Here is a 26075-nt window from a genome sequence, read left to right as displayed (position 1 = left end):
AAAAAAATACTTTATTATAGTGTTTTGAAAAGCTTTCGAGATAAAAACTACAAGAATATGCAATAAAAAATAGAGAGTTCCATTTAAGAAAACCGATCACATTGACTTAACCTTAAAAAGGTCACTCAAGGTCAAGTCCATATTTTCATCATATGGTCCCCTTTAAACCATGCAACTTTTGTCTGAAACATTTGTTTCTACAATCAAAAATAAAAAAGTTATTGAGGTGGATAACATAAAAAATAACTCACCCTGTATAATACATATTGATAAAGTGTAATATATTTAAATTATAATGTATATGTGTATGTTTCTTGATTACAACATAGAAGGAGCAAAAAAATAAACTGAATTGAATCAGATATTGAATAAAGGCGTTGAACGAGCCAATCAAGTGCCTGTATTGTAATTTTTTTATAACACGCATATTTGCCAAGTAAAATTCTTTTGACCTCTACTTAAAAGATGTTACTGTGATGAAGATCATTAAATGATATTCGTTAATATGCTTGACAATATTCTACATGTTTCAATACATAAATAAGATTATTGTTATGTTCTTTAATATTAAAATACAAATAAAATATAAAAAGATAAAAATATATAGATTTCCAGAGAGAGAGAGAGAGGGAGGGAGAGGGGGAGGGGGAAGGGAGAGAAACTGAATACCAATTGAAGATTTTACAAATAAATCTTTTTCCCGTTTGTGTAATATATATTTTATTTTTATAAATTATATTATATGTAAAAGAGAAAGAGAGAGAGAGAGGGAGAGAGAAAGAAAAGAAGTAGAAAGAAAAAAATAGAAAGAATTCATAAAACTATTCATAAATAAACAATATGCTTATACGATATACAATGAATCATAAATATACTTTTTGATTTAATTGTTAACAATTGTTTGATTTTCCTGATCAGTTATTGTGAATGTAGGGATTTCGTAAGAGTCTTTGTAATACCATGACGACTCGCCATCATTATTGAAGAAAATATTTCTCGATGATGTAGTTTGTCTCGATCTCGCTGGTGGCAGCAGAAATAGTAATGACATTGCCATGATAATATGCCATATACTATGAATATACTGCAACAAAATATGTTAAAAATGAAAATTTGTTGCTCCATACTCAAATATCGAAAATGGTCGTCTATGGTTGATTATTTCTATATGTAATTATTTGATTACATGACATTTCTTCGTATACTATAATTGTAACTGTTTATGTATAGGAATATGTATATAACAAATTATTTTTTTTCAAATGACAAAAAAAACTTTAAATAACAAAAATATTGTTTCTACATATAGAGAAGAAAGAGCATAACAAGTTTTTATTTAATCATAATAATATATTTAAATTAACCAAAAAATAAAAATTACATGTATATGCAATCCCATATCCTATACAAGGTGTCCTAAAACTACCGTACCTCCTCTTAATGGCAGATTCCTTAGAATATTTCAAGACGAAAGTTCTAATACAAAAATGTCGATGCTGTAATAGTTTTTAAACGGGAAGCGATTATGTTTTATGAATAGCAGGGCTGAGATTTCGCGTGTTCAAACATAGCGAAATAGTATAGACATCTTCATGGTAACACTGATCAATCACTTTGACAGTTGAAGTTTAAACATATCGCAAATTTTTACTTGAATCATTTTTGAGATGCCTTTAGTTCTTGCATCCATTACTCGTAAAAAGAATGTATTAATGCAATATGTAGAGAAGCGGAAAAACTTATAATAATAATGCTACTGTAAATTTATGCTGCTATATTATTCTGCTATTAAGAGAAAGTATTTCGGTAGTTTTAGAACACTTTGTATATAAGAATACATATATACATATATATATATATATATATATATATATATATATATATATATCCCATGAAATTATTATAAATTATTATTAATTATTATATATTAATTCTAATTATAGAGATTACAATTGACTAAAAAAAATTATTCGTAAAATCTATGTGCGCGCGCTGCTGCGTGCGTGCGTATAAACAAGAACGTACTTGATAATTTTCCTCTGTTTCAATGAAAGAATAAAGTAATAATCCTGCAATAGCGAAGAGTAAACCTAATAGTATTTTCCGGCTTGGTTTCTTGCACTTTTTAGATTTAACATTGCGATAGATATATGTGAAAATCTACAACAAAATATTCCCATCTTTTATCAATACTTAATAAAATATTTTTCAAATATCGCTGAAAAGTTTTTATAGTTAATTAATATTTCCATGTATAATAATATTTTTTAATATATACAAGGGCTCTCCATAAAGAAATTGAACTTAAGAAAAAAACGTCCGAATGCGATGACATGGGCCATCTGCCTTGTGGCACTGTATAATGAGATTTTTTAGTAGCTTTCTCACATCATAAACATGACGCTATTATCCTTAGTTTTAATTTACGTTTTATGGTGGTTTGAATGAGATTGTGTTCATCGTTTGTGTCAACTTTCTAGACGTGGCGATCTTTTTTTTTTTTAATTTTTTAGTTTTTCTGCAGGGTGAGAAAGACAGCGAGAAAGGAGAGTAGAGGACTGAATAACAGTCATCGCGTATTTTGTCAAAAACTCTTTGATAAGGAAAAATGCATATGTAGGTGCATTGTCGTGCTGCAGGTTCGATGAATTGTTGGCCCACGCCACCGGCCGCTTCTTTCTTACTGCCTCTCTCAAACTCTACAAAAAAATTTAAAAAAAAAAAAACCGCCACGTCTAGAAAATCGCCACGAACATCGAACACAATCTCATTCAAACTATCATAAAACATAAATTAAGAACAATAGCGTCATGCTCGTGGTGTGAGAAAGTTGCTAAAGAATCCCATTACATAGATCTGCCACAAAACGGGTGGCATTCGCGCTTTTTTTAAAATTCGATTTCTTTATGGGTATTCCCTTGTATATACATATACATATACATATACATATACATATACATATACATATACATATACATACACATATATATATATATATATATATATATGTGGGGGGGGGGGCATACGTATATATATATACAATATGTATATACTTCCACACAATAACAGAGAATATATATCTTTATAAATAACAAATATGTATATTATTTCTTTATATATATATATTGTATATACGAGAGAGCATAACATATTTTAATTTTGTAATATTAACAATAATTTACTAAAATTGATCAATATGATAATAAGAATTGTATATAAACTTTTCTTTACTATCTACTATATTTCAAATAAATAAATATTCATGAAAGGCAAAGTGTAATATTATTATGAACACGTATTAAATAACTAATTAGGAATTGATTCCAAATACAGTAAACAGTAAACCTATTAACATTAACATTAATGTTAATGTTATTAGATTAGTTGATAGATTAGAATCAGATAATAGTTTCATTTTTTTAAATATTTGTCAATAATTTCATACTTTTGAATATTTGCTTATTAATTTCTACATCTTCTCCCACACTTCGTTAAATACACAAAATTACATACATTTAATTATAATTTTACCACATGTACATAATTAGATTCGTTTTAATTTTGTACGTGTATTGAAGAACATCATGAATTAGATAAAAGTTATTATACTGTGCAATATAATACACTCTGCCTTTTATACATATCATAAATTTACCGGTATAATAATACCCATCAACAACGGTACCAAAATGCTGATCAAACACGTCCTGTCAATTTGCACCCCAAAAGTGATAACAAAAACTCCTATCATATGGCACAATGGTACAAAATCGATCGGTAACTCTGCCATTGATACTAATGTAATCCAGAACGCCAAAATACTCGAGAAAAAATCATTATATTGTAAAACCTGTATCAAATATAAAAACATTATATCATAAAGAATATGTGTGTGTGTATGCATGTATATATGTATGTATGTAGAAAAAGAAAGAAAGAAGAAAAAAAAAGGGAAAGGATGAGGAGAGAGAAAGATATTTCTATTAATAATTTTATTAATTAAAATGATGTTAAATTTATTTTACTTAATTTAATTAATTTAATTTATATTAATTTCTTTGTTACTATTGTGTTTATCGATTATAATAAAACTATTTAATTACATTTTAATACTATAGAATTTAAACTTTACAGAGTGGGTAACAAAATATAAATTCGATATTTAGCATGTAACATAAATTAACTTTTAAATATTTAAATAAATTTTTCAATGACTTTTAAATTCTTAACTTAGAACTTTGAATACATGTCAAAGTGACAGCCCAGAAAAAAGTTAGATGTTCGAGGAGCTTCAGTTTAGAATCGCAAAATCAAATTCTTAATTTTGAAAGATTAAAAATGAACAAAATAGTTCAATATGACGTACTTCGTACTTGACAATACAGAATTGCCCACCATTTTGATCACAGGCATGATAAAGCGACGAGAACAGCATAGTGGCTAAGTACACTAGCCCTTCTGCATATAGTTTCCGTTTTATAGCTATACATATAGCTGGTATAAAAAAAGCATTGCTCAAAATGAGCAACATGGCGCTCATGAAAGAAGAAATAGCAGTGATAGTATTCGAAATGTCAGTGCAATCCCATCCTGTGTAACCTGAATGATTAAAATATTATAATTTTCGGACAATTTTGTAATTCCATTCATGCATCTCTCTTTTACACTGCATTAAATTTGAGAAAAATATTTTGTTCCAAAAATAAAATTTGCTTTGATTTTTAAAGCTTATTATTAATTCATATAAACACAACATTATTAAGTATTTAAAAAATTTAAAGTCATGCTTTCTGAGAAAAATATTAAATTCTAACTATAGCACAAAAGAAAGAAAGAGAAGAAAGAGGAGAGAGAAAGAGAGAGGATAAAATAGGATATATTGTATATAAAATGTACGATTTCAATTTTTCTGTATTATTATTTTTAAAATTAAATAATATTCAAAAATATTTCTAATCACACAATTATTCCAAATCAATAAAAATTATTAATAAATATTGCTTTATTATTGATATTACCTTTAAAACAATTACACGTTGCATAATGAAGAACGTTCTTCTGAATTTCTTGACAAACACCATGATTACCACAAGGACTTTGGTCAGAAAGTACACATTTTTTGATGCGTACATTTATTAGTATTGAAATCTTTCCATATTGACAGTGTACAGGTTTACTATATTGAACACATAATACTATATTGTAATAGATGGAGTATTCCAAATCAAAAGCATTCAAATCGGCCAAACTTGTATCAATTTTTTCTTATCTCAAATTTAATAGAATATACACTATTCTTTTCATAAATTTGACAATTAGTATTATGTTAATAAACATTAACACAATTTTTCAATTACACAATATAATAAAACATTAAATCAAGATTTTGTTAAAATTCTTGAAACTTTAAATTGTCTGAAAAAAATAAACTTTGTTACCTGTTAGCAATTCCAAAGCTTAGTTTTCAAAAAATCCTTTATTTTCAATCATTTATAGTTTGCACTCTTTGTCGCCATAACAATTTTGTAAAGAAAAAATCAACTTAAAATGAATCAAAGAAAATGGGATGGCTACTTATGCTAGGAACATTCTTTATGCACATACATACATAAAGAGAGGAAGAGAGAAAGAAGAAAATAATAAAAATATATATTTAAAGTTAAAAAAAGATATATATATGGTCTATTCCAAAAATTTCCTTTGTTGGTACAGATAGTATTAGTAGCGCCATCTGTTTAATTAATCAAGGTCACACTGTCTGCATAGAAGCTTTGTTAAAAATTCTGATAAGTTTGTGATCGAGACTCCATATAGTATAATATCTGATTTATCATAGTGGCAGAAGTAAAGTTATCTCTTTGGCACTCGTTCAGATATCACCATAGAGCAAAGAGCCAACATCAAATTCTGTATTAAATTGACTTGCTAATTCCTGTGATATTCTGGACGAGTTTCACGGACATGCAAATCTTTTTAATAAATTAACAAATTTTTTCTACGGTTTCGTCCGTTCGATTGATCGATGGCCGTCTGCTGCGCTCGTCATCTTTCAGCGATTCTCTACCGTCCCGAAACTTTGTGAATCACTCATAAACCGCTGTACATGATAATGTTTGATTCCCATTTCGTAACATTTCAAGTATTTCTGTAAACGATTTGCCCAATTTAACACAAAATTTGATGTTGGCTTTTTACTTCATAGTGATTTCGAAAAGTGTCAAAAAGATAACTTCAAATCTGCCTCTATAGTAAATCAGTTGTTAGTGGAATCTTAATCAAAATTACCAGAATTTTTAACGAAGCTTCTAGAAGACAGTGTGACCTTGATTAAACAGATAACGCTACTAATACTGTCTATACATATAAAGAAAGTTCGGAAACTTTTGGAACAGACCATGTATATATTAATATTTCTTATTTTTGATCTCTCTCTTTCCATATTTAATCAAAATAATATAAAAATCATTGTTTCCTTTAAAAATATGAAAAATTTAGAAAATGTTAAAAGTATAAATTAATATGTATCTTATTTATAAGATATAAGATAAACTTTCTGATTGAATTATATTAAGAGACAATAAAACTCGATGCTCCTTCGGATTGCATTTATTTTAGAATATTAAAGTTTTTTCTAATATATGTATAGAATTCAATCTACACATTTGCTACATGACCATATGATTATATATAAAATAAAAAAGTAAATAAAAGAAAAAACTATCATTCTGTGCATATGCTGTTAGAAGAAAATTGAAATTAAAAAACAATTTCCGAATAACAAACAATTTAGTCTTAATGATTCTAGAATTGAGGAGATCCAATTGTATGTGTAGAAGTTAGTGTAGTGCTTACCCATTCCAATTATAACATGTCGCATGACTAATAATATACCATGTACCCGGTTGTGGATATACTATTAACAAATTTGTGTTGTGTTTGTTTAATGACGACAGATTCATTGATAAAGTTCCATTTTGACAAGAATGGAGATTTCCTAGTTTAGGTATACGAACTCTTTGAATGCACATTGTTACCAAAACCGATTGTGCTAATGGCAGCTAAAACAATACAAAATATACATGATATTTAATGCTAATTATAATACAGAGATCATAAATTATTACTTTTGGATTTCTTATTGTTTACCACTTGCATTAGCACTTGCGCTGCTATCCCGCTACTTCACACTCTTGTGCAATTATATAACTATGTGTAAAATAAAGTAAGTGATGAACAATAAATAGTGAATGATGCAAAGAGAATTTAAATCTAAAGAAAATATTTGGTGAGTTTAAGATAAAAGACTTTTAAACTTTGTATGTGGGACAATCATGTAATTACATAAAAGGCTTAAAAGAAAATTGGAAAAAATCTAGTATTTTAATATATAAAAAAATTAAAATTAATAAAAATTAAAATATAATAATATAAAATACGACAAATATTTAATAAAGAAATTTAAAAATAAAACATCTACAGATATTTGCTTACTTTTTCTACATCCAAATGTACATCGATATCAAGTGTGCCACCAATATCGATTAATGGCAAAATATCAAATTGCGTCATTATCGGAATTGAATCAGTTAGTATTAACTGTGAACTTAACCATTCTTTTTTCTGAAAAATATCAAATATAAATATTGATATTATAGCAACTTTGATTTGAAAAACAATTTTCTTATAGGTATTGCAAACGACATATTTCTCTTATAGTTAGAATCTATACAGATTTGTATATCATGTATATACTTCTTAATTCATCTTAATTCATTAAAAAATGTTAGACACTAAATCAATAGGCTCATATCATAAGTAAAAACTTTATGGAATTTTAATTTTGCGATCTTATAATAAAATAAATAATAAAAATATGTATATTCTGCAAATAATTTTGAGTAAACTTTAATAAAATTATAATCCAAAATTTGTTTTTAGCGAGATAATTAACATTGAAAGATGATATTATTATTTAATAGATGATATTATTTTCCATCAAATCATGAATAAGGAAAAAATCATTTTTATTCTAAATTGATTAAGAGAAAGAAATCTGCAAAGAAAGTATAATTGATATAGTATATAAAAGAAAGTATAGTCGATATACACGCGCGCAGGCGTGTTTTATGTTTCTTGTTATTAGTTATTATACATATTTATATTTTGACAAATATTACCTGCAAGAGATAAACAGTTGAAAATGTCTCCGCGTGTTTCACACGCACCAATTGATATCTTGGCATACATTCGTTATCAGTCTTATATTCTTCGTTTTTTTGATAGAACTTGTTATTGTAAAATCTGCTAGCATTATTATTTTTATAAGACCATTCGTATTTTAATACATCTTTGGTATTTGATCCTGTTATGGAATTAAAACTTAAAAAAGTATCGATATATTTTCTTGTAAAAGATACATCTGTTAATCTGATTGGACACCCTGAAATCATTTATTATTTATTTCATTATTCTGAACAAGATAATCCATTAGTTTATATAAAATAAAATAAATAGAAAAATAAAATAAAATAGTTACATAATTGTTAATCAACTACAATAGTTTTCTTTACTCTAAACTCTTTATGATGAATTAATCTCTACTCTGAATTAACTGTTTCTCTCTAAACTGAATTTCTCCTTTTGTTGTGTTATCCTCTTACTATGCATAATTTGGTAAGTGATCAAATAACTATATGTACAAGATATGGACATGCATATCATTTATCTTCACTCGTTTTTCCATTATCATCTCAAGCATATCATAACAAAAATAAGAGTAGATACTATATATAAAAAAGAAAAAACAGAAGAATGGTGAGAAGGGGTGAGAAAGGGGAAGAGGGAGAAGAAAGGGGGAGGGAGGAAGAGAGAGAGGGGGATGGGAGGGAGAGAGGGTGGAGATAGGGGGAGGAAGAGAGGGAGGGGGAGGAAGAGAGGGAATTAGAAAAGGAAAGGGAGAGGGGAGAATTCAGAATAGAAAAAAATGCTCGTTCTCAAGAAGATTAAATCTTGTAGGTCACATTTTTTTAATTCTGTTCCTGGTCATATATGGATCATAATATCTTATTATAGTTTTAGCTGTCTCAATATGCTTGAAAAAAATCTACACAAATTTATATATATTTCTTGACATCTCTGTAGAAAATCATGTACAACAAAAATTAAAAAATGAATTTTAAACATTTTTTTATTGATTAAAGATTTCGAGATATTCTATTGTTAAAATAATCGATAATTGTTATAATATCGATAAAGTCAAAATGGCCCATACATGAACCTTAAAGGTTAAAATTGAGAAATTTGACTATGAAACATCGGACTGCATATTAAAAATAAATTTTAAAAGGGCGTGATAATCAGCGAAAAATGCAACGCATCAAAGTTTAATATGTTGCATATTTTATATCCACTTTTCGCTTTAGAATCGATTATTGTAACTATGTAACTAAAAGAAAAAATTTAATACTTTTTTCGATGAATTTTCGTAACATAGAAACACTAAAAAAGTTTCACAACATTCTTGTACACATTGAAACTCATCGAACAAAAGAGTTATAATTTTTCTGTCCACGATAATATACGCGTTTATAAAAACATTCTTTATTATATTAGAATTGGAGAGTATATTTGTTAATAATTTGCATATTTATATTTTGTATTCGCGCTTATTTTTCAAAATATATAGATTAATATATAATAAATTAAGATTTAGTAAATAATATTTATTAATCAGAAATTACCTAATACGTCGACCTTGACGCTGAATTCGATAACGCTTTTCGAAACGACTAGTAAATAGTAATAACTATCTTCATAAGGAGAAGATTCTGTGAAAGTGTAACTAGCATTTGTAGTTAGGTATTTGGATTCCACAGGATAAAGATGGTTGAATATTGGTAAAGAACGTCCTTTTAGAGACATAGCCTCAATGCAAGGTTCGCGAATATCTTGAACATTGTGTAACAAGAAATTGCAGTTCCAAACTGACAAACGGAAACTCCATACTCCGGATGGAATATATATTCTAAATAGAAAAAGTAATTGACATAAATGTTTTTAAATCCTATTGGAAAGGAAAAATGTTTCATAAAATGGTGCAACAGATATTCTTATAGATCTTGTCAACATGCATGATTATCATTATTTTAAATTCTTGCAAAACTTTTACGTTGAATCACATTAAATCAAATTACATATACAAGGGCTGTCCATAAAGAAACCGAATTTCAAAGAAAAGCACCCGAATGCGTAGGTCATCCGATGTCTTGTGGCACTGTGTAACAAGATTCTTTAGCAACTTTCTCACACCACGTGCATGATGCTATCGTGCTTAGTTTATGTTTTTTGTTGTTTTGAATAAGATTTGTGTTCGGCGTTCGTAGCGACATTTTTTTCGTTTTTTTAAATCAAAATAATAATAAAAATAATCTACAAAATGAACTTTTTTTTTAGATTTTCTTGCAGCATCTGAGAGAAGCAATGAGAAAGAAGCGGCCGGAGGCGTGGCAATTCATCCATACTGCATCACGACAATGCACTCGCGTTTTGTTCCTTATCGATGAATTTTTGGCGAAACACGCGACGACTGTTGTTCAGCGTTCAGCCCCCTACTTTCCTTCCTCATTGTCTCTTTCAAACTCTGCAAGAAAAAAAATCGCCATATCTAGAGAATCGCCACGAACGACGAACTCATTACAATCATCATAAAACGTAAATTAAGAACGATAGCGGCGTCATGCTCATGATGTGAAAAAGTTGCTAAAGAAAAATCCCACTACAAACTACACAGTATCACAAGGCAGATGGTCGCATGTCACTGCATTTAGGCGCTTTTTTAAAGTTCGGTTTCTTTATGGACAGTACCTTGTATATGATATACAAATAAACATATATATACACAAACCTTATTTTTTCTTACTTGGAAAGAAAAAAGAGTAAATATAATAATAAATATTAATATAATATAAATTTAAATGATAAATTTTATATAACCATATGTGTATTAAGTAAATAAAAATGTATTTCTGGTATACATATATGTGTATATGTGTATATGTGTGTTATATAAAGTATTATACATATATAATTAAATATATATATATATATATATATATATATATATATATATGCGTTATTATATTTCATTAAATACTTTGTTTTCTCATGAATAGTAGCAATCTTACTTGTAGTATGTTGTCGTTGTGCTTGTTTGCAATATCCTTTGACAACCAATGGAAATATTCTCGATATTATCTATTTGTGACCACAATGCCACTGTGCCTATGCTGTATCGACATTTGTGTCCAAATCCCTGAGATACAAGTGGCAAGAAAAATAAATAGGGCACACAAATGGAGGAATTATGTAAAATATTGAATAATATTGATTCCGAAAATTCTAATTCTTGAGAGTTTAATTTACAATTAATTTACAACTTACTACCACTTACTTTAATTTACTATTTTACTATGTTAGTCACTATCTATAGTTATAATCTAATTTATTACAAATGAACTTTTATATATCCTTCAAGATTAGTTTCCTTATATCTTCCGCAATCATATTTTCTAACCACTTAATTTCTCTTTTTGTTCTGTTTTTCCATTATATTACATTAAAATTCGAATAACTTTGGCAATATGAGACAGAATGAGTGGAAATTATTGAAAAAGAAATATTACTCAGCACTTCCGCTATTGTAGCGAAATTGCCTAATTGTTGTACACTTGTTCTTTTTTCTTTTTCTTTTTGAAAGAGAGAATACTTCCATTTCATGCAAAGATTGAAGCCAAAATATTAGCTGTAAGCAAATCAACATTTTTTATTTGCTTATTGCTAATATTTTTTTGTAAGGCCATGAACCTTATATAACCTATGCTCAAGCATATCAGATTAGCAAGTGTGATGTCTATGCCATCATGTGTTTTGCCTCATTCTGCCTATTACAACATAGAGATAGCATGACATCAGTGTTGGGAAAAATACAAACAAATAAAAATAATGCAAAACAAATATTAAAAATAGGATGAGAAAAATAATAGTTATCCAAAGAAAGTTTATTCAGATTTTATTGTATAGAGTTCATCAATTAATGTATACAGTAATTTATGTTTATTATGTCTCTTGACAAAAATTTAAGAAAACATTGGGAAGCTGCTCAATTCCAATGAGAGTAAAGAATACAAAAGCCCAAATGTATATTTTGTATTTTTATGTAATTTTTTTAATATATAAATTTAAAGAGATTACTGTTATTTGATAAGTACTTTCCTTATTAAATTAATATAATATTTATAATAAAGATAATAATAATTATAATTACCTACATCATTAAACAGACAAAATCATATACCTGCTGTTGTACTCTCTCGTCCCAATAAGGCATATAAGCTGCCACAAACCAATCCCCAGATTGTGGTCCATAAACCGGAACAATGGTTGCATTCTTTGGTTGATATGTTGTGGTAGTAGTAACTATGATACTATCATCCCGTTTGGTATATTCATTCGTTAGGAATATTCCGTTATTTGTGGTTATTATTGGATAGCTACCGATTTTTAAATGTCTGAAAGTTGTAATTAGATATCTCTGATTGTGTCCCTATATTTTGTTCTTCTTTATATTCTCTTAGAATAATTTATCCTAATTACGATTTATTTTATTATTCTATATTATTTTATCCTCCAAATTATGATTCTCTAGTTATTTATTCCAATCATCTCACGATTTAATTATTGTTCATTATTATTTCCTTAATTTTATTACTATTTTATTAAAAAAATTCATACTAGATTTAATTAATTAATATAAATTAATTCAATTAATATATTGTTTTTTCAGCTATTATTTCCTCCTTGTTTGATGTTCTGGTAATAAAATAATTTTGCCTTAATTAAAACAAATGAATCAATAATTATTTTACATCCTAGAAACACATATTTAAAAACTAATATCGCTATATTTTATTTAAAGAGATATATTTTGTATATAAATTTAAGTTGATGTAACTTATAGCTATAAATAGAGAATGTTTGAAGCTATTAAATAAGAGAATAAAGCTAAACAACTTTTAATCAAATAATTTACCAAAAATGATATCAAGAAAAGAATTTATTGTAGCATATTAATTTATGTAAATTTTATGTAAATTTTATGTAAATTTAAAAAAAGATATATATATATATAATAAAATATAGATATAGATAAAGTAAAAAAAAAAAAAAACCAAATTATCTAAAAAAATTTATACTTGTTAAAAAAAAAGCATTAAAAAAAATCTTTGTAGTTGCAAATATTATGCAAAAATCATATTAGTGTAGTTTTAGGTAAAAACTATTTACATATAAACTTTCCGTGATTGACATGTAGGATCATCCATAAAGGCAGCAAAATGCCATGTTGCTCGAAACACATCTTTTGGTACAGTATAATGAAACATTGTCACATCAGAATAGCTCTTAAATGAGTGAAGCAGATCTTCCTGACTCGCTTGTGGTATTGTACAGTGATTCACTGTAAGCAAAAAATTTATTAGATTCACAATATGTTCACATTGCAAACATTGTATTTGCATCAAAATACTTTAGTATTTGCTTAAATACTTGGTTTTGTTTTGTTCTTGCTCTTATACTTGTAATTATGTCTAATTACAATTTAAATATAATTAAGCTCTAAATTTTATTATTATTTCTCTAAATTACCATTCTTTTTGTAATTATAAAACAAATTAATATTATTATTTTTTATTATATATATATGTATATATATATTAATAATTGTTTTAACAATTATATTAATACAATTATATTATATTATATTATTGTTACTATATAATTACTGGGAGATTATCATAAAAGAAAAATTTTAAATTATATTAATTGAAATTTTTTATAATAAATCTAATATAATAAATCTTCAACTACATATATATATATATATATATAAATCTCTAAAAAATGAAATCTTATGCAGACTATGTTTTATTTTATTTATAATTTAATTAAATAATTTTTTGCTTAATATATTTATCTTTTTACTGCTTTTAAATAGAATTTTTTTAAATATGTAACGAATCAAAAGGATTTGCGATAAACTACTATACAAAATATATACAGAATATAAACGTACCTCGAAGAATGAATAAAATATTCAAAAAGACTGAAAAATGGTGATACATCGAATACTGTGTTTCGAGAAATATTGAAAAATATGTTGAAATCATGGCATAACATATATCATTTATAGAAAATAAATATATATACGATATGAAATATATATATATATATATATATATATTATATCGTTTTGACTCTACACAAAAGCTGCGTACTATACTTTCTATACACAAAACAGATAATAAACAAACAAATTTTAAATATCGAAGAGAGGAAAAGAAGATAAAAAACTAAAAAAAAATGCAAATAAAAAAAATTTAGGACTATCCATAGACATATAATATCTAGACCGTACAGTCTCTACAGTGACATCTCCCCATCGACTGAACAGTGAGTGTTTTCCAACAAGGTATACATAGACTGCGATCGGGAAGACGCTAAAAATGCTTCGAAACATTGCATTAACCAATCAGAATAAATAAATCTTTATTCTTTGTGTCCTGATTGGTCAATCAAACGCTTCGAAGCATTTCTAGCGTCTTCCGCAGCCTATGGCTGCGGTTGAGAAGAGATGCTTCGAAGCATTGCATTAACCAATCAGAGTAAAGAAATCTTTACTTTTTTTGTCCTGATTGGTCAATCGAACGCTTCGAAGCATTTCTAGCGTCTTGCCGACCGCAGCCTATGATGTATGATGCATATAATATGGGCTTGTCTCTCAGTTTCTCGCCCATCTCATATTTGTAAACAAGATATTGTACAAAATATAAAACAACGTAAATTTCTTATTACAGCACTAATGATGAGAAAAGTTCTCTTTACAATTTTTTTTTTTATTTTGGCAAATCAAGGTGCAGTATTTTACCTTGTTATAAAAGGGCGTGGTTATCATTCTCTCTTCATAATTCTTGATTTGAAATTCACATTGTAATAATGAGATTGTAATTGCAGGTGATAGCTTATATTGTTATAGATGTAACAGTAACCATCCTGGATGTGGAACACCTTTAAATTGGTTATGGTATTGGGGAGAAACTTGTCCAGAATATGATGACAAATGTGTGAAAATAATTGAACGGAAAGGAGGTAACTATTAATGTTATTTACAGAATAACTTCCAGATATTTCTATTAAATGTTAAGATTATATAAACACACACACACACACTCACACATATTTATATATATTGTATCATACACATACATACATATAAAATTGTGAAACTTTCAGCTGAGACAATCATTACACGTGAATGCCTAAGTTCTGTACGTAGCTTTAGAACAGATATTCCTGCAGATCATTACGAGGGTTGTAGACCTGCTGCTAAAGATGTACGATTAGGCCATTATGTTAATAATAGTATTCATCAATTAGATATCCACCGTGATTATTACGATGAAGTTACTTGGTGTTTCTGTTACTTCGATCACAGATGTAACAGTGCAGAGAAGACAACTGTTTCAATATTGCTTCTGACCTTAATAATTGCTATAAAATATTTCATATTTTGAAATTATTGCGCAGTATCTTACAAAATGTTTAAAAGCATTTTTAATTAAACAAAAGCATTTAAATTAAAAAACAAAAGCATTTAATTTGTTTTAAAGCATTTTAATAGAATAATTTCTCCAAAAAGGAATTATGTATTCTTATACATCTGTATAAGAATATCTTGTATCTTTACAAACCTATCATTATCTGTCATTACATTATAATGACATGTAACATGACAATAATTACAATTCTTTAATTTGAATGTGAAAATTTTAATATGCAGAGATTATGATACTTTTCAAATAGGAAGCAAAAAAAACTTGCTGAAATAATAATCGCTAATAAAAGTTTATATAGTTCGGTATGATGCAATGTAGTAATAAAAGCATGCACTGTCATCCTTTTTCTAATACTAGAAAAAAAGTACATACATGTTTTTATTTATATATTATGTATCATATTGTATTTGTATGCACATAAATTTTATTATGAAATTTATTAACTTGTCATTTGAAAAGTATTTTGATATTTTAATATTAGATATCTTTTTTCAAAGTGCCTTAACAATCTTTACTGCAAGAGTTTTGGTTTTATATTTTCAAGTTATTATTTATGATATATGATAGACACAAGTATAAATTTATGTTAATATATAATGAATATTCTTTACGAAACAAGATTGTTACATATCGCACAGCCGTCCATTAATATAATAATAAAAAAAAAATTATATAAAATTTATACATAATATATCTATTTTGGTTTCAATACACAAATCATTTTACTATATTGTAATCTATTTTATATCAAATATATAAAAATTTGTATATTTTATAATAAAATATTCTTTAATAAATACATATTTATTTCCACACACAGTACTTGGATCATAAACATAGTATATGTAGACCGAGCGCGTTTGCCTTTATTTAAGGAGTGGGGATAAAGATGCACGTACAAAAGGACATACTCTGTTTGTGCTCTTTGCGTTCTCTCTCGCTCACACATAGCATAGCGCTCTATTTTGTTATTCTACATGTGAGCGAGAGAGAACGCAAGGGACATGAAACCGAGTATATCCTTTTCTACGTGCACCCGGCTCCCACTCCTCAACACTCGGTCTAGATATATTATGTCTATGGTAAAGACAAATCTCTTCGACACATTTGTACGCATGCGCGAGGAACGTCATTGAAAACATGATTGTCTAGAACTTGTATCAAAGACCACACATTCAACATTGAAATGTAACCAATCAGGATAAAGAAATTTTAGTTTTTTTTGTTCTAATTAGTCAAATTCCAATCTTTAATTTTCAATTTTCAATGCGTAGTCTGATACGGGCTTAAAGCCCGTATCAAACTATACATTAAAGATTGAGATTCAAGATCGAAATTTGACCAATCAGAACAAAGAAATTTTAATCCTTTTTGTTCTGATTTGTCAAATTTCAATCTTTAATCTTCAATCTTCAATTTTCAATGCGTTGTCTGATACAGGCTTAAGACGATCTTAAATATGAAGCAATTAAGGAGCAATCGTTTTATGTTAGATATACTTGCAATAGACTATTGGAAATATGTTTTTGAGTGAAAATGTATGTAAATTTTACGTTTTTTATAAATATTTCAAAAACTATTAATTTTAAAAGAGGAGCAATTGTGGATTCTGACGGAGCAATTAAGGAGCAATCGTTTGAACTGTTAATTATTAAAAAATATTAACTTCTAGCGCCAACTTATTTTCGGTACTTCCAGCGCCAACTTATTTCCGGTAAAGTGGACGTAGCATGGACATAAACCAATTGGTTGTTTTTATCATGCCACCAAAAGTGGACATGGTCATGTAGTTTCAAGCGTCTGTAAAATGGACGTAGAGGCGCTGCTGTATAGAATCGAAAGCTATCGTATGAGAAACGCTGGGATGGCCGCTCTCAGGGTTCTCTCCGGTATTACTTTCGATCGCGCTGTACGCGAGTGCCACGTATATATTCATCATAATTGCAGTCATGTCATTGAACAATGAAGACGCTATGCCACCGCCAAATAAAAAGATGATGGTAGGTGTGTCACGCAATATCGCTTCTACTGCCATACAATATGAAATTAAATTAATATCAGAGAATGAGAGAAATAATTTATTTGCCTTTATATAAATACATGTAGACGTAATATTTAATGCTTTCTTTCTCTCTTTCTCTCTCTAGATTTGTTCGCTTTAGCCTTTAGCTTTAGCAATATCTACTGCATCTCTCTCTCACACACACACAAAGTATGTATGTGCTTATTTCTCGTTCCAAAGTGTAAATATTCCGTTTTAGATTCGAAAAATACAAAAAAGTACAGTAGATAAAAATAAAAATAAACAAATTTAAGGGAAGGGAGATGCTAATTTCGTTATTATATTATTTTAGCGCGCGCGCGCGTGTGTGTGTGTTTAAGATAATGTGAAAGAATATATATATATATATCTGCCTACATTTAATATTTATAATTATATATATATGTATATATATGGAGTAGAATGTGGAAAAAATAAATGTAGAATAGAACTTTCTATACAAAATGTCACTTTCGAGAACTTATTCATAGTACCCATTTTACTGTCATCATCACTTTTGAAAAGTAATCCCTTTAAGATTTGGTACTTCGATAAATTTCAATAAACGTTTAGATAAATAAATTTAATTACTTCACTGAAATATATACAATAAAATTCGAACACAACATAGATATATACTTGTTAGGATTGTTAAAACCAAATAAAATCAGGCTCTTCCGTTATTCAGGGAAATCTCTTAATTCCCATTCTGTAGGCTTATTCTTTAACTTCGTAACGATGATATCGTTATCGTTATGTGTTGTTGCGCAGCTGAAACATATCGGAAAATAGCTGCGCAACGACGTGTAACGATAGCGAATTTGTCGTTAAAAGTTACAGAATAGAGCTACTGTTCTAAATGTGACACTTTCACAGACTGAAAATGTCATTGCTTCCTTCGCTTGGTCGGTTCAGATTTGTCTTTTATTCAGTTTCTCACTCTATAGGCGCGTTCCACCTAATGCTTGCGAGCATCATCTGTTTTTGTTTAACTTTCGGTGAACAACAAGGATGAAATGATACCGTGAGCGTGTGGTGGGTTAAGTGGAACGCGCCCTATACATAACGTAGTCATATGGCAAATTTGTAGTAGGAAGTAGGAAGAGATATTCAAATTTGTAGTAGGAAGTAGGAAGAGATATTGAAATAATGCAAAAGAAAAGTTTCAGTTTACAGAAAGACAGCTGATTCAGAATAAAGAGGTTAAGAATAACGAGGAATAGAATAGAGAGATTTTATTGTACATATCTATTTATCTATCGAATCTATTTATTTACCCATGATGTAAGAAATAAAAAATTTTCTTACATGTATTTACCCATTTGCAATGACTTTAAATCTTTTTCTTTTGAATTATTGCATATGAAATCAATAATATTAAAAAAAATGAAATTAATTATATTTAACTAAAATAAAATAAATTAAAAAAATTTTTTTCTAGACCTGTGCAAATGTATCAGAACAGGCGCATCATGTATCCAGAGCAAAACGGGGGCAAGCAATTGGCAATATTCGAGGCTTTCGAGGTTGCACAGTATGGCTAACTGGACTCTCAGGTGCTGGCAAGACTTCCATCTCGTTCCAGGTAGAGGCTATTTTAGTGAATCATGGTATTCCAGCTTACGGTCTAGACGGCGATAATGTCAGAAGTGGCCTGAACTGCAACCTAACCTTCAGCAAACAAGATAGAAAGGAAAATATTAGAAGAGTAGCTGAAGTAGCTAAACTCTTCGCCGATAGCGGACAAATTTGTCTTTGCAGTTTTGTCTCGCCTTTCGAGGAAGATAGACAGATGGCAAGGCAAATTCATAAAGAAGCTGACTTGCCCTTCTTCGAAGTGTTTGTAGATACACCCTTGCAGGTTTGTGAAGCTCGTGACACCAAGGGCCTTTATAAAAAAGCCCGACAAGGCACCATTAAAGGGTTCACTGGCATTGATCAAATGTATGAAAGGCCTACAAAATCTGATTTAGTTGTTAAAACCGAGGATTACACTCCTGAAGAATCTGCTACGACTGTAATTGAATTTTTAGAAAAACATCGTATCATTCCGCATATTGAAAAACCTTCAAATCCAATCAGAGAACTGTTTGTGCCAGATTCAAAACTGGCTTCCACAAAAATGGAAGCAGAAACCCTGCAATGTGTGGAGATCAGTGAACTTGACATGCAATGGTTGCAGATTCTGGCAGAAGGATGGGCATCGCCATTAACCGGTTTCATGAGGGAACATCAGTATCTTCAGGTATACATACACTGTGATGTATAGTTATATCGTGTATATGCGATCTCAGCTCAATGAAATAAGTCGTTAAGTCTTAAATCTTAAGTAAGTCAAGTAATTTTGTCTACAAACTTAATTATCTCATATTAGATATTATAATTTATTTTCATTCAAGGCTCAACATTTACGATGTTTGCTCGAAGCTAGCAAAGAAGTGAACCAATCAATACCGATCGTTCTCGCGATAAATACAACTGATAAGAATCGCTTGGAAGGTTCTTTTGCTGTAACCTTGAGACATAAAGGCAAAAATTTGGCAATTCTGCGAAGACCAGAAATTTATTTTCATCGAAAAGAGGAGCGTTGCAGCTGGCAGTTTGGCACCAACAACTTGGGCCATCCATATATCAGGATGATTCACGATTCTGGCGATTGGCTGATGGGTGGCGATCTCGAAGTGCTAGAGAGAATTAGGTGGCACGACGGACTCGACAAATACAGATTAACACCGAACGAGATTCGCGCCAAGTGTCGAATGATGAAAGCCGATGCCGTGTTTGCGTTTCAATTAAGAAATCCCATCCATAATGGACATGCGCTGCTTATGCAGGTATGTCATTATATTTCTAGTATGACAACTTAAAAAAAAATTAATGTGTTATGCATTACATGATAAATCACACATGTTGCTATTCATCATGAAGGACACGAGAAGACGATTGCTGGAAGAGCGAGGTTTCAAAAATCCAGTACTCTTACTTCACCCACTTGGTGGTTGGACAAAAGATGATGATGTGCCTTTATATACCAGGATTCTACAACATAAGGCAATTTTGGATGAAGGTGTGATAGATGCTGATTCCACACTACTAGCTATCTTTCCTAGCCCAATGATGTATGCTGGACCAATTGAGGTGAAACTCTAATAACAGGTGTTTCATGAGCTTTAATGTTGGATTAATTAATTTTATTTCTAGTTTTATTTTTTATTAGTTTTAATTCTTTTTTTCGATTTTTTCTAATTTTAGTTTTATCTTTAATTCCAACTTTTGCTGCATTCTATAGTTGCTGTATTCTACACTTTACATTTATATATACACACCATTTAAACTTCAATTAATAATAAAAATGTCCAATTATTTTTCAGGTGCAGTGGCATGCAAAGGCGAGGATGAATGCTGGCGCCAACTTCTATATTGTAGGCAGAGATCCTGCGGGTATACCGCATCCCAATAAAGATGCTACGCCTGATGGCAACTTGTACGATCCTAATCATGGCGCCAGAGTTCTCTCTATAGCTCGAGGTCTTCATAATCTCGAAATAATCCCTTTCAAGATAGCTGCCTATGACATGCAAAATGGCAGAATGGCATTCTATGAACCAGAACGAAAGCAAGACTTTGAATTTATTTCAGGAACAAAAATGCGAGGTGAGATGCAAGAGATGACTGATTGCAACATTCTATAATACATACATTTTTATATTATATGTGAAATAAAGCAATATATATAACAAAAATAATATATAATACAATATAATATATATATTAAATCAAATTATATATATATATTAAATCAAATAATCAATATATATTAAATCAAATACAGTAAAAACAAGTAATACAAAATAAAATAAACACCAAATTAACAAATTAAAAGCTGGGAAAAGGAACGATGAAACTTAAAATATATATTTTTCAAACACATACGCGCGCGTGTGTATTAAAGTCAGATAAATTTCTCCATTATTTATATTATCATATATTTATTGTATTATCAATTAACTTGTAAAATTGTAATCATTTCATACAAACACAAGCAAACTTTTTTGTAGAAATATTACATTATTGTAATGATATATGTATAATATTCGATCATTTAAAGATATTTGTAAAATTGGGAAAAGTTCCAGACAAAATTAAAATTTTCGAATTTTATCATTTGGTATATGCAACATTGCAATACTATAGTTTGATTAGTTATTTCGTATTTGCAGGATTAGCGAAGATAGGTCAAAATCCTCCCAATGGTTTTATGGCACCTAAAGCATGGCAAGTGCTTGTGCAATACTACCAAAGTCTAGACAAAAAATAAATTTGGACTTACTAATAGGTAACAAGAGTTTGATTTTCAGATAATTTTAGAATGAATTTTTATGATACCTTATTTAAAGTGCATTTATTACAACATTCAATATCAAAAATTTTTTAAATAGCATAATTCTTTCATCAAAGTTTTCATCAAATGAAAAATTGATTCAAAGTTAGCTTTTGAAAATAATAATTTGCAGATCGAAAGAAGTACGGTTTATCATTTTGTGGACAATATTGTATATTAAATTTGCATTTATTTAAACTAGAAAACATGAAAAAGAACAATACAAATACTTTTTTATGTTAAATATTCCTAAATGTTTCTCAAGTTTATCCTTTTAAAAATTGTAATTACTCACTATATCACTTTATTGCACATTTATGGCAACATTGCATTACTATATATATAAAATATCTCTGCAGTATTTTTGGAATCTTTCTATAATATATGAAAGATTCTTATATACTTTCTGGATACATCATCTGGTATATTCACTATGATTTTATTTTATGTGTAAAATATAGTTTTATTTTGTACAAATAAAAAGTACACAGAGTCTGTCTGATATTTTCTATAGAAATATATAAAATAATATAAAAATATACATGTGCAATAAAGTATATATATATTATGTATATACATTTTGCAAAACAAACAAATATATATATAATATTATAGAGTACTTAAATCACTTGCCATTTTATCTACCTTAATAAGTAATCATCATTAATAAAAAGAAGTTCTGTTTTTCATTGATGATAAAAACAAGTATATATCTTTTTAATCAAATTTTTAAATCTGCTTAAGATCCTGATTTTTAAGGATTTTTAAATTTCTCTCCTGCTTTGTGCATTTATATGTATATATATGGGTGTGAAAACAAAAAATTCGACACAATTTATAGTAATAACACAATATATATATTTATATATATTGTGTCGGATTTTTTATTTTTACATCCATAAATATATATTGTGGATTTTATTTTTCCAAATTATTTTAGATTTAACTTCATAAGCATTGCAGACTTCTATATAATATATAGAAGTCTGTAATTGCAGCAGTCAAAGATTTATTTCTTTTATATACACTACACTATAATACACAAATCTTTTAAAATATTAAAATTTACAATATTATTTATTTATTATTATTTATTTTTATATTATTTATTTTATTTAAAATATTTAGAAGTGATTTTTTTTGTATATAATATATATATATATATATGCATTATCTCTAATGTATAAATATATGCATATAACATTGCTGTAATATATTATAACATTATTATATACATAGTATACTAGACGTTATATATTGGATCTTTTAAAAAGCATATGAGGACAACAAAAAAAAAGAACTTATATCTAATTAAAAAATTTTATATTTTTTATATATATTATTTTGTCTTATTTTTTTATATTTTACAGAGAATATTTAATATTATTTATATAATTTTTTGTATTAAAAATATGAAACAAACTGTTTCTTTTGTCTTATCTTTTTATGTTCGGTATATTTGCTTAAAACACTCACATTTTGTTCATTTTAAATATATTAAAGATGTACATGCGATAGAATTGTGGCGGCGACGTTAAAAGTACATTAGTTATTTGAACCAAGTCGCTGTAGACACTATAAACAGTTTTTCTTACAATAAATCACTATTTTAAATATTAAATTTTTTTATTCAATATAAGCCTAAATTAACATAACGCATGTTTGAGTATAGATTAGTAAAATTACGAAAAATTTTTAATCGTCTCTTGTAGATAAATTCAATCCTCATGTATCCTATATTTATAACAAGAATAAATCTTACAATAATTGTGATCGCGGTTTATCTTTATTAAATCTTGAGTATATCTCTTGCCGCCTTTCCCTACTCCCTTGAAAATAAATTTTTTGACACATTTCACTCGTACAGCACAAAACATTGCAGCAATATTGCTCTAATATTCTGTGCTGTACGGATATAAATATGTATTCTATTGAATAAGAGTTGACACGCAAAAAACAAATTAATTTAGATTTAGTGGAAAAAATCATGATTTTTTACTTCTAATATAATAATTTAATTGTTATAGAATGTATAATCAAAAGCTTTAACTAGTGACGGATCTCTATATCTATACGCTAACGAAAAGTTTAATCTTCCAGGTTCCCGAGATGCAGATGCATGCTATATGTATTGGTTCTTGAAAAATGTAATATATTCAATTTTCTGTCTCATTTTTAAAATTTCTATTTATAAATAATAATTATGTGTTAATACAAATAAATTATGTTGGCTAATATTTGATTATATGTATCTAATTTTAAAATGTAACTTTTAACACACAAATGTTTTTTAAATCAATCTTGTTGAGATATTCAATTCCTCAGAAATATAAATCCGTTACTATCTTTAATTACTTTTCCCTGCATCAATTTTATACTTACATATAATGTATTAAAAATAGAGATTTATCGTAAAATATATCAACTTTCGTAATCTTATTTAAAAATTTTTAGTTTTTATTCTAATAAAAGAGAATGTGTGTGTGTGTGTGTGTGTGTGTGTGTTGTGTGAGGGGTCTATAAATGATTAGCAAAATTAGAAAGAAAGTATACATTGTCTTATCTTATATTGTACATTGTGTCATATCTTTAAGGCTTAACATATACAAATCTAGCTTAGAATCATCTGGACTATAATATCTATAAAATATAAATAATATATTGAATAATATGCAATATAATGTACTGAAAAGCATATAAAGTCTACTCCATTGTAGCTGTTACTACATTTTTTGCTATATTAAATTTTAAAATAAAAGAAAAAGATATTTTTATTGAAAAATTCGAAATCTTGATATAAGCAGAAGCGAAGAGAAAAGGTAGGAAGAAAAAAAGGACGAGGAAGAAAAGAGGAGAAGAGCAAAAATGCAGCTTAAAATATATTGATCCTATTGTTAGAATTATATCTTTTTAGTTGTATTTTCTGCTCTTAAAGATAGATAAATATATTCAATATTTATATTTAAAACAAAAATGCAAGAAATACAGCAAAAAGAAATAGATCTTGTGTGTTTGATGGATAAGGACTTTTATAATTACATATATACACAAGTTTCTTTAGCTACATTTTCTTGCACTTTTTTTATTCAAATAAAATAAGTATACGCCTGACATAGAAAAAGAAGAAAATAGAGAAAAATATAGTAATAGTAACAATAATAATAATAGTAATAACAATACAAACTAATAATAATAAAATATTGCTCGCACGCCCAATTGGTGGTAGATTCAGAGGTTACATGGATTTGACGAGCAAAAATTAAAACAATGATAATGTAATTATGATGAGATAATAATCTGTCAGTCTAAAAGGACGAAAGTTGAAAAAATGCAGATAAAAACAGACTGATAGTTTGTTAGGGAGAAATATGCAACACATTGTTCAAAGAATGATACAAAGATAATGTGATATAGAATGACTTATTTAATACATACATGCATACATGGCTTGCGACATGCACATACACACACATGCGCACGCGCGCATACATACACGCACATACAAATGCACGAATACATTACACTTTTTCACTGATTTATACAAAATAGTTTACATACTGTGCTATTCTACAAACTAAGCGTTTTCGAGAGTCTCCATTTTTTTCTTTTTCGCATCTTATAATCTTCAGTTTTTAATTTTCTTCATAATAATCTTTGTCTCGTTTTCTCATTTACATCAACTTTCAATCTTCAAGTCTCATATTTTTCTGTTTTCTACAACTTGCAATTATTTTCTTTTATATGCTGTGCTTTTATGTTGTATAATAAATATTTTTAAGAATCTCTCTTCTTTTTCGCACTTTAAAATCTTCGATTTTTTAAATTTTTTCTTTATCAGAGTTTCTATTTTTTCCTTCTTTCTTTGCATTTTATAATCTTCCACCGTAAAAAATCTCATATTTTTCTTGAATTTTTTTTCTAAAACTTCTGGTTTTTCTTCAATATTATATATTAGAAGTGAGAAATTATGTAAATTTTTTTCTTA

At 28.0% G+C, this 26075-nt stretch overlaps 3 protein-coding genes across 6 annotated transcripts; 2 read left to right on the top strand and 1 right to left on the bottom strand.

The window, feature by feature from the left end:
* Positions 1–355: 355 nt before the first annotated feature.
* On the bottom strand, positions 356–14485 carry LOC138932139 (post-GPI attachment to proteins factor 6). 2 transcript variants are annotated; one of them, XM_070293696.1, is made up of 13 exons: positions 14129–14484; positions 13342–13513; positions 12353–12566; positions 11184–11311; positions 9741–10024; positions 8178–8440; positions 7492–7620; positions 6853–7058; positions 5019–5176; positions 4367–4599; positions 3656–3850; positions 2026–2160; positions 363–1084 (listed from the first exon to the last, which is right to left on the bottom strand). In XM_070293696.1, the coding sequence occupies exons 1-13, from the start codon at positions 14220–14222 to the stop codon at positions 884–886; spliced, it is 2412 nt and encodes an 803-aa protein (XP_070149797.1). In that variant the 5' UTR covers positions 14223–14484; the 3' UTR covers positions 363–883. The 2 variants fall into 2 exon arrangements, with proteins under 2 accessions (XP_070149798.1, XP_070149797.1); XM_070293697.1 differs by lacking the exon at positions 2026–2160 and having other exon boundaries at positions 356–1084; positions 14129–14485.
* Positions 14486–14798: 313 nt separating this feature from the next.
* Positions 14799–16313, top strand: Crim (QVR superfamily protein crim). The gene is made up of 3 exons (XM_070294267.1): positions 14799–14966; positions 15067–15201; positions 15346–16313. Exons 1-3 carry the CDS (start codon positions 14807–14809, stop codon positions 15624–15626), a joined length of 576 nt encoding a protein of 191 aa, XP_070150368.1. The 5' UTR covers positions 14799–14806; the 3' UTR covers positions 15627–16313.
* Positions 16314–17519: 1206 nt separating this feature from the next.
* Papss (PAPS synthetase) lies at positions 17520–24294 on the top strand. 3 transcript variants are annotated; one of them, XM_070295173.1, is made up of 7 exons: positions 17521–17668; positions 19151–19954; positions 20109–20543; positions 20638–20847; positions 21081–21363; positions 21930–22045; positions 24191–24294. In XM_070295173.1, the coding sequence occupies exons 1-6, from the start codon at positions 17618–17620 to the stop codon at positions 22025–22027; spliced, it is 1881 nt and encodes a 626-aa protein (XP_070151274.1). In that variant the 5' UTR covers positions 17521–17617; the 3' UTR covers positions 22028–22045; positions 24191–24294. The 3 variants fall into 3 exon arrangements, with proteins under 3 accessions (XP_070151275.1, XP_070151274.1, XP_070151273.1); XM_070295172.1 differs by lacking the exon at positions 24191–24294 and having other exon boundaries at positions 21930–22511; XM_070295174.1 differs by lacking the exons at positions 21930–22045; positions 24191–24294 and having other exon boundaries at positions 17520–17668; positions 20638–20865; positions 21081–21165.
* Positions 24295–26075: the final 1781 nt, after the last annotated feature.

Source organism: Polyergus mexicanus, unplaced genomic scaffold (assembly GCF_030449975.1).
Source record: "Polyergus mexicanus isolate NDT 795.1 unplaced genomic scaffold, iyPolMexi1.0 SCAF_4, whole genome shotgun sequence".
Classification (NCBI taxonomy): Eukaryota; Metazoa; Arthropoda; class Insecta; order Hymenoptera; family Formicidae; genus Polyergus; species Polyergus mexicanus.
The sequence above is the reverse complement of the archived record's forward strand: the minus strand, read 5'-3'. Positions and strand labels throughout refer to the sequence as shown.

Bases quoted from the DNA above. Each gene is read 5' to 3' on its own strand.
- LOC138932139 (XM_070293696.1), bottom strand. From the start codon at position 14,222: ATGATTTCAACATATTTTTCAATATTTCTCGAAACACAGTATTCGATG. The intron at 8,441-9,740 runs GTAATTTCTGAT...AAATGATTTCAG, and splicing joins CGTCAAGGTCGACGTATTAG to GGTGTCCAATCAGATTAACA. The intron at 4,600-5,018 runs GTAATATCAATA...TTAATCATTCAG, and splicing joins AACGTGTAATTGTTTTAAAG to GTTACACAGGATGGGATTGC.
- Crim (XM_070294267.1), top strand. From the start codon at position 14,807: ATGATGCATATAATATGGGCTTGTCTCTCAGTTTCTCGCCCATCTCAT. The intron at 14,967-15,066 runs GTGCAGTATTTT...TTGTAATTGCAG, and splicing joins TTTTATTTTGGCAAATCAAG to GTGATAGCTTATATTGTTAT. The intron at 15,202-15,345 runs GTAACTATTAAT...TGAAACTTTCAG, and splicing joins AATAATTGAACGGAAAGGAG to CTGAGACAATCATTACACGT.
- Papss (XM_070295173.1), top strand. From the start codon at position 17,618: ATGTCATTGAACAATGAAGACGCTATGCCACCGCCAAATAAAAAGATG. The intron at 20,544-20,637 runs GTATGTCATTAT...TTCATCATGAAG, and splicing joins GACATGCGCTGCTTATGCAG to GACACGAGAAGACGATTGCT. The intron at 20,848-21,080 runs GTGAAACTCTAA...ATTATTTTTCAG, and splicing joins TGTATGCTGGACCAATTGAG to GTGCAGTGGCATGCAAAGGC.